At 38.2% G+C, this 13,023-nt stretch overlaps 1 protein-coding gene across 1 annotated transcript in view; it reads left to right on the top strand.

Moving 5' to 3' along the window:
• The window catches only part of LOC136822907 (centrosome-associated protein CEP250-like), a 38,223-nt gene extending 25,413 nt beyond the window's left edge, over positions 1-12,810 (top strand). The window contains exons 18-22 of the mRNA XM_067079214.1: positions 91-4,543; positions 8,818-11,292; positions 11,515-11,688; positions 12,057-12,221; positions 12,465-12,810. Coding sequence (XP_066935315.1) covers positions 91-4,543; positions 8,818-11,292; positions 11,515-11,688; positions 12,057-12,221; positions 12,465-12,749 — 7,552 coding nt within the window. The 3' untranslated portion in view covers positions 12,750-12,810. The remainder of the gene's footprint in view (positions 1-90; positions 4,544-8,817; positions 11,293-11,514; positions 11,689-12,056; positions 12,222-12,464) is intronic.
• The last annotated feature ends 213 nt before the right edge of the window (positions 12,811-13,023 follow it).

Raw genomic sequence — 13,023 nt, 5'->3', positions numbered from 1 at the left:
TATTCTTGCACAGGTTTACATTAAATTTAAGTTTATAAGGAAATTGAAATTTAATGAGTGACTCACAATAATCTTTTTTTATCGTATTAGAATACACGAACATGGATCGATGTCTCCAGACGCTATCAATAAGTTGGTCAGCAAATTTATGCGAACCAATCCAAAACAGCCACAAAGCCAATCGGAATTGAAACAACGAGCAGCTTCAATCCCCGATCTACGACCCATGGCGACTGATCGCAGTCCTTACATGAGTAACAAATTGCATCCTTTAGATGCTGATCCACGTTTACGAGAACATCAGCGCTTCGGTGCCTTTGAAGAAGAAATTCTGAAAACCAAAGTCCCCTTGAATCCAATATCAAGACCTGGTAGTGCAGAACTCGATCATTTCCGTAATCAAAAGAGACTGAGTGATCCTTTACGGAACAGTAGAAGTCCGGACATTGAGATGTCTCACAAAAGACGATCAGCGATTGTCCGTCCCTGGGAAATTGAAGAAGAAGCTAAGAGAATAAGGGAGGCGAGTAGCCCCTTCCATCACACTCACTCGACAGCTCCTACCTCCTCACACTCTCCAAGGCCACCTCTGCAACAACCAACTACTCCTTCCTACATACAGCTATCAGCATCAAACAAATATAAGGATAAGATTATACATTATGCCAAACAGAACAGTCCTGCGCCAGAAACCATCCCTAAATTCAGATACGACGATCCTGCAATCCATGATAAAACAAAAGAATACCAACGTCAGCGACTAGCCAGTGATCAGTCGCTGTCGCCTACCTTCCCGATGTCGTTGGGCGTTAAACAACCTCCACCCTCTTCCGCAACCTCCCTTGGACGCACAAGAAGTGATTCAGAAGAGACCGTTTCAGCAGATGAGGAGGAAATCAACAAACCACCCCCTGTTAGCCTTCTTCCGCCCTCGTCTACCATCACCACTTCACATCAACAAAGTTTACTCATGCAGCGTTTGAAGTCGGGCACGCAAACAGAAGCGGATCTAGATTTCCTGAAACAAAAAAAGTACGGTGGAGGAGGGGCTAAAAGTCATTCACCAAGACCACCTTCCATTCCTCCTTCATCGTCCTCAACATTTTCCTCGCACTCCCAACAACAACAACATTTACTTCTACAACAACAAAAGCAACATTCCCTTATGGAAATACCACCTAGAGAACGATCACCGCATATCGCTGGCGCCCGCCCGCACGATGAACGCCACATACGAACTGCGGAGGAATTGCGCCATCATGAATTTCTACGTCAGAAACAACTTGAAGAAGACGCCAAACAAATGTTGTTTCAAAAGCAGCGAGCAGAAGAGGACGAGAGATTGAAACAAGCGCACGCGCATGCGTTGTACGAAGAAGAGATGCGAATAAGACAACACGAAGAGGAGTTACGGCTATTGCATTTACAGCGACAACATCAATTACCGCCGCCATATCATGCGGTCCGCCAACAACCACACCCTACTGAAGACGAAGACTTGAACAAGAGACGTCAGCAGCATTTCTTACAAATGAAGAAGAAAGAACAACAAAAGTTGCAAAGGATTCAATTGGAAGAGGAGCGCTTGAATCAAAGGAATGCGCAACACGGAGGAGATGCGTACCGAATGAGGATGATTCAGGAGGAGGAGAGAAGAATGAGAGAAGAAGAACGTATTAAACAAATACAAATGCGTCAACAGCTAAAACGATACGAAGACGAAGATTTAAATCGTCGTCACGTGCTTCAGTTGCGGGCCGCTCGCGAAGAAGAACTTCGAGCCAAACAACAACAGCAACAACACTTACAACAAGGACGACTGATGTTGGATGACATACAACGGCTTGACGACGAGAAAAGACAACAACAGATGCGTTTGAAACAGTTAGAAGAACAACAGATGCAAATGAGGCAAGCCCTTTCTACTACTACAGAGCAACCACGAACAATGAATCCAGCGGAAAGTTTTCTCAAAGCTCAACATAAAAAAGAAAAAGGTATATCTTCTCCACGACCACAGCTTCAACAACCACAGCCACCGACGATCGATGTGAATCTACAACCAACAAAAAGTCCACTCGCTAAACAGTTGAATTCACCATTGCAGCCGCCTCCTCAAGAGTTCCTCCAACAGCAAGTTGAAGAGGTCGTTCGTTTGCAACAAAGAGCTTTCTCACCTCTCATCATGCAGTCCGAACAACACGATAAACTACGTAAAGTCATCTCACCTAACCAAACAAAGACAGACGTTGAGACTTCAATGCATCCTAACAAAACTGTACAAACAATCTTAGCCACTATCCCACAACAGAGTCGTGAAGAGAGAGAAAGTGTGGAGACAAAGAAAGCCAAACAAACTGAAACGACGCATCTCTCTAGCAAAGAGAAAGTTCCTAAAGTCACCGCCGATTTGAATATACAACGTTTTGCTCAACAGTCAATGTCACACCATTCAGCACATCTTCAACCACAAAAACAACATCTCCAATATCCTCAACAAATTCAACGTGAACAACAAATTGCTGAACCAACTCAAGAAACTATTTCAACAGTCAAACAAAAACATCCACTTCTTCAACCGCCTGTGCAATCGACACAACAGCCAAAATCAGAACCAATAGAAAATCCAACAACGAGAGATGATATGAGACAAAGCTTACAACAACAGCCACAACAAACGATTGAGGAAGACCAACAAGATACGTCAACACAACAATCTGATTATCAAGCAGAAACTAACAATAAGCCAACACAGAAAGAGCCATCTTTAGACAAACAACAGCAACAAAAAGATAACTCTCGCCCACAAACGCCTCTTGTTCAACAAAAGGAGTCTTTGCAACAAGACTCCGTAAACAACGTGCCAGCTAGCTTTCAGCTTGAGAAAGAACAGCAACCAGAAGAACATCATTTCTCTCAAAAACAAGAGCCTGTCGATCAACACGAAGTCGCGCAACTCCAACAGGTGGGATACGATCTACAAGTCGAGCGGAAACCCGAGCCTTTGACAGGGAATGAAACAACAAGCGTATCTCAACAAGAAAATTCTCATACCACGCAAACAGTTACGATACCTGATGAAACGGTTGAGAAAGCACGCAATCCTAAAGTTGAACCGAAAGATCATAAACAAACAGAAGTAGAAATGGACAGCTTGTCAGAAATTCAAGAGAAACCAGACAAGAGGGACTCAACCGAATCATTGGATCCTACACCTCAACCACCATCGGAGAACATTGTCGGCCATCCAAGTAATGTTGAACTCAAGAGCGTTTCAGAAGACATCAAAGAACCAGAACCATCTATCAACCAAATGGAAGAAATTTTTCAAGAAAAGCCTGAAGACCCTACTCCGCCAGAAAAGATTCAAGAACCATTATCACAACCTGAGCGTTCGGAATCGCCGGATATTTACGATATGAACCTCAACGATGATGAAGATGAAATTTTGGAGAAAGAAGAAGAACAAGGCTTCGACCTTTACAGCGATATGACGTCAAAAACTATCAATCTTCAAGAAATACCCAAAACTGACGTTGAATTGTTTTACACCACACCGGAAAAAGAAGAAGCGGAAACAGCCATTGGGGAAAGCGGGACGGAAACGGAACTCGGAACAGAGTTAGATGACGAATCGAAGAAAGTTGATAACGATGCTCAAGTTGATCAAGAAACGGTGACTATTTTACAACAAGAAACTTCAAAAGACGAAATCGAACCTTCAAAAGATAGTGAAGTGAGAGAAGAAGAAGAAGATGAAAACAAACCAATCAATCGTCCTGGTACTCCTTTATTAGACGAACCAATCACAGCAGAACTTTCAACGAGTAAGAAAGTAAAGCCAACAAGTTTACAGTTAAACATAGGTGCCTCATCAACAGAACCTTCATCACCCGGCTCCACACCAGAAGCTCACACTCCTCTCATGGACGAACCAAATGAATTCAATTTCGAGCCCGTTGATTCTATGAGTGGTGACTATTTACGTTTTCAAAGTCAAGCACCGTTTACTGTTCCGACGTCTGCCGCCTCTCGATATTTAGTAGCGCCCTCTTTTGGAGGCAGTGTTCAACCACCGTTACAACAACAGCAACGTCCAGCTGAAGCTTTCGAATCGATCACACCTCCAGATTCACCGACGGAATCACACCCGCCAAACACATTGGCGCCCAACTATTTTGTCAGTGCACCACCTGTTACCCAGCAACAAGCAACTAGCGCCGTTGCCGCTTTCCCATTTTCAGCTTTAGCTATAAGCGTGGCTGGATCACGCCCTAATTCGAGGTCCGGCAGTATCTGTCAATCACCGAGCACGACAGTTAGTGATCATTCACCAAGAAGTGATTTTGAACATAGTTCAAGCAGTAAACAATCGAAATCGAGTAAACGCAAGAGAGACGATAGTTTTGATAGTAAGGACAATTTCGATTTCAGAAGAAGTCAAAAGCGAAATTATAGACGATCTGGTTCACAAAGCTCTTCGAGTTCAATTTCGAAATCTCCTGATGGCGGAGCTGGAGATTATGGAAAAATGAAAAGACTGTGAATGAAATCTTCTATAGACTGTTGTTCATGTTAGATAGTTGATAGTTTTCTTTTTTTATCCCCAGAGATTATTCAAATTTAGAATAACAATAAATTGTTCCGGTTTTGAAATTAAAATTCAAGCGTAAAATTCAAGCTTTGATCGTCTTTTCTGATATTTTTTGATAACCGTCGTCTCGTCAATTATCGTCAGACTCCATTTTACTTTTACAAACGGCTTGTCTTGTTGATATAATCTTTCTGGTTTTGGAACGAAACTGGGTAATAATATTTGGAATGGGAAAGAAACAGCTTCTAACCTTAAATTTCTTGTTATTAGGTATTATTTTGACAATTTATTCTTTTCTTTTATACATATATTTACGTATTTTTTAATCAATCACTTTTATTGTAAGTTTTCTCCTTACACGATAATCAAAATCCATAAACAACTCAAACTAAAGAACCAAGTGAATTTTTCTTCATTTTAACCACCTACGTATCACCCCAGGGGGAGGGACACTCAAGGTAGACGACCCACCCCGAAGTGCACTTTAAGGCTCGAAAAGATCAAAGATGAGAAAAAGTGCACTCATAGGGTATAAAATTTGGAAAATCTGACCATAGGCATAATTTGCCTTAAAATGGTACACAAAATATTTTTTCAAAAAATGGCGCCCAACTATTTCGTAAGGGCCGAATTTTTGCCCAAATTTACTCAAATTTGGCTAAATTCACTGTAAAAGTCCAATACACCCTTCTCGAGATACATAAATTTATTGTTGTCCTCGTTTTCAAACAGATTTCATTGCTATGAAATTATACATTTAAACCAATTTAAATTCCCAAAAAGCAAACATTAACTCTAAAACAAAAGTACTTGAAATTCAAAATGTCCCATGAGGTGTATGTATAAACAACACAATTATCATTGTGAATATGTAATTTTATAGCAATGAAATCTGTTTGAAAACGAGGACAACAATAAATTTATGCATCTCGAGAAGAGTGTATTTGAAAGGGGCCTGGAATTCCCGAGTTATTTTTTCCGAGTTATTTTGCATGTAATTTCAGTTTTTGTGACGTCACCACAAAAATTATAACTCGAATTTTTTTGAGCTTTTAATTTTTCGAATTATTTGGTGTTATTTAACTCAGTTCCTTTTTGTGCCATTAACTTTCCGAGTTATTTGATGAATTTTAACTCGGTTCTTTTTCGTGCCTTTAACTTTTCGACTCGAACCATTGAAGAGACGAAACTCTAACCCTTCTCACGCAAGAGAAATTAAAGCCACTTATTTCCCATCCAAAACGCGCATAGAACGCGCCGTAACTAACCATGACGACTGATTGTATCTAGTGGTTCCTTTGTTTTGGAGGACTAAATTTTCTGAAATATAGTAATAAATTTTAGTTTCAATCCAGCGTTTGTGTAAAACTACTTAAAATTCATCAAATCACTCGAAAAGTTAAAGGCACGAAGTAAAACTGAGTTAAAAAAATACCAAATAACTTGAAAAGCTAAAAGCACAAAAAAAACTCGAGTTATCATTTTTGTGATGGCGTCATAATGACGTCACAAAACCGAAATTATGACTAATAATTCGGGAATTCTAGGTCTCAATTTACGCCTCCGGGTTTACAATGAGAACTAGAGAGTGATTATAAAACTATTTACCACCCTAAACTCGATCCAATCCTTATTTTACACTTTTTTCTATTGCCTTTAGGTGCGAAAAAAAGAGTGGGACGGTTTTAGGGTGAAACGGAGAAAAAAATAGCCCGCGCGGCAATTAGCGGCTACGGTCGAAAAGGCGTATTAATACTAAAGGACTAATCAACTCGACCAATATAGTACTGCTTATTAGAATAATAAGAGATTTTTTTCTAAAACATCGCCCCTTGAATCTTTATGAACTAACTGTAGATATTGATTTTAAGGAGACATAATATTGGAGAAAGTAATTAAGAAGAAGACGAACAAGTTGAAAAGTAAGAAGGACGGCAGTTGTTATTTCAAAAGGGACCGTGAATTAACATTTAGACCAAAACATTGATCGGCGGATCTTAATAGCCTTCAAATTTTGCTTTTCATGATTCGTCACTTTAAAACATAGTGGGGTAAAGATATTTTATATCTGGCTTGTGGTCCACGAAATTTCTGAATCTGTAACAAGCGGTGATTCCAAGTACCCGAGCGTGCACAAATATTTCTTTTTTATTCATTTCAGTTATCACGCCATATTGAACAACAGTACGATAGGGCAGAATTCCTTGCAATGGAACGAATACCTCAAAATCATCCTCCTACTAACGATTCGCTGATCTCTTGTGTTGTCTTTTGGTACCAATTTTCACCATCTTTGAAATTATTCTAATTTTAGATCACTTTAATCACCATTCTTCTTTGAGTAATCAGTGATAATGGGGAGTGTCAATATGGTACTTTATAATTACAATTTCGAAATAAGGGGAGTCAAGTCAGACGACCTAAGAACCCCAAACAACAACTTCTGTGTTGAATTTGAAAAAAATAAATCTTGAAATGTCGGCGAACATAAACAACACTACAGACTTCATCTCTTTACAATGGAGCGACTACCTCAAAATCACAGCATATTCGCTCCTACTAACGATTGGCTGTTTCATGAATTTTGTTTCGTTCATATATTTTGGTTTCAAGACAAAACGAATGAAATCAAATTATCGTTATTTCATCGCTCATTTATCGTTCGTTGATCTCTTGTGCTGTCTGTTGGTACCAACAATGACCATCACCGAGATTATCAACCACGGTGAATGGATATTTGGCCAATTAGCGTGCAACTATTTTTACCCGATCGGCCGATTAAGTGGAGTGAACTCCGCATGGATTTTATGTGGTATGACTTACGAAAGATATCGGACTTTTACCAATCCTTTCAAACCGTTGAAAAAACGCACCATACAAGTTTATTTGGCTTTAACCTGGATCCTAACCACATCAGTTTCACTTTTGTTTTCTTTCAGCTCAGTCGTTTTACACGAAAATAAGTGTTTTATGCAGGGGAGAACTGCTAGAGCTTCTTTCTTGAACACTTTGAAAACGCAAATGAAAATTACCCTACCATGTTTAGTTATGGTGGTTCTGTGTGTTCGATTAAAAATATTTTTCGTGAAAGAAAACAGATATCGGAAAAAGAATCTGCATGCTAAGCTCAGGACCGACAAATCAGAAAAAGTGGTCATCTATTCGGTTATCTCATATCTGGTCTGTGTTTTGCCAACGCTAGTTGGTGCAACGATAGTGAATGTGAAAAATATTAACGAATCAAAAAACACTTTCGCAAAACATAAAGAGATGATGACTTGGCTATTGATTTTGTTTTATACCAATAATGTCGTTAATGTGTTTATCTACGCAGGAAGATTCAAAGATTTTCGAAAGTACATTTTTAACTGGTTAGGTTGCGTACAAAGAAAAAGAAACAACTCAAAGGAGATTAATAGAAGATCGAAGAAGCAAAGCACCGATTTTTGATTCCAAATCAAAATATTGTACACGCTTGATTTTTTTAAGAACCAGTAAATTTTGTCCCAAACAATAGAGCTATACAATAGGGCCTACATCTGAGCCTAGTGTTCTTATAAATAAAAAAGGTGTACTTTGAAAATTTGCTAAATCTCAAAACTCAGTAGCTATTATTAGAATCGTCAATCTAATTGCAAGGACTGCTAGAAAATCCAGAGAATGGTAATCTGATATTCATATCATAACGTTAGATGAACGTTGAGACGACGCGCTTTCTCAGTTGGGATTCTACACAAAGAGATAGATAACGCCTGATATGGTAGGTCTGACCTTGAATAAAATACAAGGGCGAAGAAATAAAATCATAAAATGAAAAAGACAAAATCATGGTAAATATAAAACAATAGCGTGAATACCATACATAAAAATCAAAAGCATTCGAAATTTTCGAAATACTCATAGTGTGTATTGTTCGATAGAAAATACAATATTTGAATGAAAACGGTATTTCGATAGAGTATTCATATCAATGTTGAATAGAAGGGTATGTCTTATGAGAAGCGTCTCTCCAAAAGAGATCTTTACATTGCAGGAGAAAGAAAGGAAATGTTATGAGCTAAAAATCTGATTTTGAAGGGATATACAATATGGTGGAAATCAAAAGTTATAAGAATGGTTGATAAATAAACTTGTACAGTAAGATGAACTTGGGGATGTACTGAACCGAGGATTCAGCTTAAAGGAAAACTAACTCATTATAGAAATCGAAAAATTGAAAAATAATGGCTACAAAAAGAAACATCAAGGAGGAAATGAATTATCAGCTATTTGGTGAAAATGAAATTAAACTTGATTTCAAGAATATGCTCAATATGAGTGAGCCAGAGACGACGGATGAGGTTGATGAGATTTCGAACGACGTTCAAGAAACCATTGTTAAAAGCAAAGGCGGTGGCGGTGCTGATGGCGTCTGTAAGAGGTTTGAGTCTTCATTGACCAGGACTTGGGATTCCACAGTGGAAGTGAGTCTTGAGAAAGAGAGAGCTGATATGGCTGAAACTTTTGAGAATGAGAAATCGGATATAGTGAAAGGTTTCATTCTGGAGAAACGTGTTTTGAATCGAGAACATGAAAAAGAGAAGGAGGATTTGATTACCAATTTTGTTCAAGAACGTCAACGCATGCTGGATAGTTTTCAACAACAGGTCAAAGATATCGAACAAAAAATGTCGTCGAAGAAAACTCCCAGAGCCTCTAATCCACCTTCAGAAAAAGTTTTCGATTTATCAAGTAAAGAACCATGTTTTCCAAAAGAAGATCAGCAACCGGCTTCCACTCCAGGGAAATTACTTATCAAAGTTGATGGCAAACGTATATTAACACCAGAACAATTTCTTTCGGCTATGGAGCTTGAGGAAAGATTTGAAAGCGAAAAAGAAACCATTGAAAAGTCATTTCGGAAAGAGAAACATTTGCTAAAAGATAAAATGGAGGTTGAATTCGGCCGCCGGTTATTACGCGAGAAAGAAAAACATGAAAAGGAAATGGGAAATCTTCGTAAGGAGATCAACAAACTTCGTAATTTAAAATCAGAAGTTTCGGATGTGTGGAAAACACAGGCTTCGCAGCTTGAGACGGAATTCTTTAAGGAACGATCGACAATGGAAAGACACCACTCAGAAGAAAAGGATAAACTACGACGTCGTTTAGAACAGCATAGCCAATCCAAACTTACGAAACAACAGGAGGAGTATGACCGAATGATTCGCGATTTACGAGGTGAGTTACGACAAATAAAGAAAGAAGTTACGAGTAGGAGTAACGAAAATGTATCAAAAGAAGCGAGTAACGATTTACGAAAAGAAGTCGAGCGACAAGTACAATCGCATTACGAAAGTGAGACTCGTCTATTACGTCAACAAAACGAGAAATTGAGCAACGAGATCCAAAATTTGACGACTGAGAAATACGACATGTCGAGAAAATTACGGGAGTTGGAATACGACAAATCGAACGAGTCGAATTTTTTACAACAGCACGTAGAGAAGACAAATAAGGAATACGAAGAAAAGATGAAAAAGATTGTCACTCAAAACGATAAATTGAAATCGCAAATTTCAACATTGGAAAAACAGAAAGATGAACTGAAGTTGTTGGCTAAGAACCAACAGAATAACACGAGGAGCATCGAAGGTCGATTGGAAATCACCGAGAGAACTATTATACAATATGAAGATACTGTTACCGGCTTACGACGGGAAAATTCAAATTTATCACATGAGATTCATTTGTTAAGAATCGAGAAGGAGGAACTAGCCTCGATTATTACACAACATAATGAGCAAGAAAGAAGTATCAAGGTCGACGCACAGAGGCTACAACATGATATTGAAGAATCTAAGAAGAAATGTGTTTTGATTGAACGTGAGAAACTGAAAGCTGTGAAAAGTAACGAAGCCTTAAAGAAGGATTTGGAGCGATCGAAAAATGAGCTCAAGAAGGGAGGTTCGAAAATGGAAGCATATTCAAAAGAGACTGAGCGGTTACGGAATCTTCTTGAAGGCGAAAGATCTGAGAACAAGAGACTTCACGAGCGCTTCAAGACCGATGCTGAGCTATTACGTAAAAAGGAAGGGGAAAACGCGACTACACGGACACAACTTGATAACTTAAAAACACAATTCGAAACTTTGAAAACGAGGATCGAAGCTGAAAATGACAAATTCTTCAAACTGGAGAAAGATAGACAATCATTACAAAAACAGGTCGACAAGTTTAAATCTTCAGGCACCATTAACAATAAACATGAAATGTTAAAAGTTCAAAACTCTTATTGCAAAGAATTCGCTAAAAGGTTAGAATATGTGAAAGCGAATTATGAGCGAGAAATTTTCAACTTGAAAGAGCGGATTGGTGAGTTGAGTATGGGTGGCATGCTAAACCAAGAGAATCATCAAGCAGATATTGCGCTACAACATCAAGCTCCTCCTCTTCCGCAACATTGTCGAAGCTGTACAAGTTCAGCTCTTTCAGTAGATTTTAAAGGAAACCATCCAATCCATAACTTGCCAATAGCACCATGTGTTTACAACGTCCAACAACAAATGGCTGATCATTGCCAAAATAATGCACACATAGCTCAACAAACCACCCCAACAAACCACCACGAAGATGAGGGCATTATAAGAACTTCTAGTGAACAAGACATAAGAGAAAGATTGATGAAACAAAGAAATGGTGCAACAACACACGATCAGGTATGTTCATCTTTCAGATAAATCTAAAATGCTAGAGAAAAAGTCTTTTTCACGCATCCAAGTGAAGATTTAGTTTGAAATAAAATTTTCATTCTTCGAATAAAAACAATCATATAATGCGATAGAATCATGCAAAAAGTATCTCGACTTGTACAGACTCAATGCAGCGCTGGAGAGTGGAAATACCGTTATAAATTTTTTATATATCTTCATTTTTCATAGAACAAACAAAGTGAAGAAAGACAACCCACCACCACAACAATAGGAGTTGGTACAGAAGAAAGCATGGCCAACTTGTACACCAGAATGCAACTTGCAGAAGATACATCAGACAACAATGAGCTTCGAATCCTTTTGAGAGATGTTCGAAAAGAAGTCCTCATGCTGAACAAATTGGTAGGTAGAATTGACTCATTCCAGAATCAAACTTTTAGAGGAATAGAGATACAGAAAACTTGACAGGAAACACTTTCAGTAGTACGCCTGTAATCTAAAGGAACTTTTCCATACTTTTTAACTGTCGTGTCGTCAAGATTTTATAATCTGACAAAACAAGAAACCTCGAAGCATTAACATTACCATCTTTTCCAAAGTCCCTCTCTCAATTAAAAATAAAATCTGCTCATCCTTGAGGACCATTTATTAAAACAAAACAGTACACAACTATAATCTCAAATGACTTTTCCATACTTTTATAACTGTCGAGTCGTCAAAATTTTACAATCTGGCAAAACGAGAAACATCATTTCACCACCTTACTTTAGATCGACGAGCAGACACCGGAGAATTCGCCAAGAATCGAACCACGACTGACACCTCCAACCAAGGACCCTGGTCACCATGGTAACAAAAATATCAATAAACAAGACAATAATCTGATGGATAAAATTCGCATGGCTAATCAAAAGACATTGGATTTGCAAGACCAGGTATGTTTTCAAATGTTTGGAAGTCTACGTTTCACATCGAGAGAAAGTAAAAACCAACTCGTTTCAACGGACTCTCAGGAAAAGTTTATAAGTACTAATTCTATCAGAAAGTCTCACTAGCCTACATGCTGCTTTTAAGATGTGATACTTCATTATAATACAGTTCTGATTGACGAAAAATGTTAAATGACCTGTCAAAATAGAAAGAGTTATAATTTAAAATGTTTCTTTTTTTCCAAATAGTTGGCGGACAGAGAATCTGAGGTGAACGAGTCCAAAGAGACATTACAGCGATTATATTTTGAAAACAATGAATTACAACGACGTCTGGACTTGCAACAAGAAGAACTTATGGATCGAGAAAATTCTTGCGATGAGTTGTATAAGAGACGATTGATGCTGGAGAAATTGGTGGATAGGTTACAAGGGAAATTGAGAGATGAAACGAGTAAGAGAAGACAATTGGAACAGAAGAAAAATTTTATCCCTGAAGAACAAGAAGATGACTTGGATGAGAGTACTGTTTGAAAATATGGACATACTTTCTTTGTAATGCCTCGTAATGATGGATCATTTTGTTCGTCCACAAGATAGCCATTATTAAAGGCTACTGTTCTAAATAAAATAGTTCACAATGTTTAGCGCTAGCATTTAAAAAATATGTTGATACAATCTTACAGTTAGATGTTCGCACTGATTTTGTTTTGTTTCTCGAAACCGAAAAGCTGATTATTATTTTTGGACAATTAGGTTGAATGATATTCTATAGACCTAAAGTTACCAAGACCTTTGAAGATTTAAT

Source organism: Clytia hemisphaerica, unplaced genomic scaffold, assembly GCF_902728285.1.
Source record: "Clytia hemisphaerica strain Z4C2 unplaced genomic scaffold, Clytia hemisphaerica genome assembly, whole genome shotgun sequence".
In the NCBI taxonomy this organism is placed as follows: domain Eukaryota; kingdom Metazoa; phylum Cnidaria; class Hydrozoa; order Leptothecata; family Clytiidae; genus Clytia; species Clytia hemisphaerica.
The sequence above is the reverse complement of the archived record's forward strand: the minus strand, read 5'-3'. Positions and strand labels throughout refer to the sequence as shown.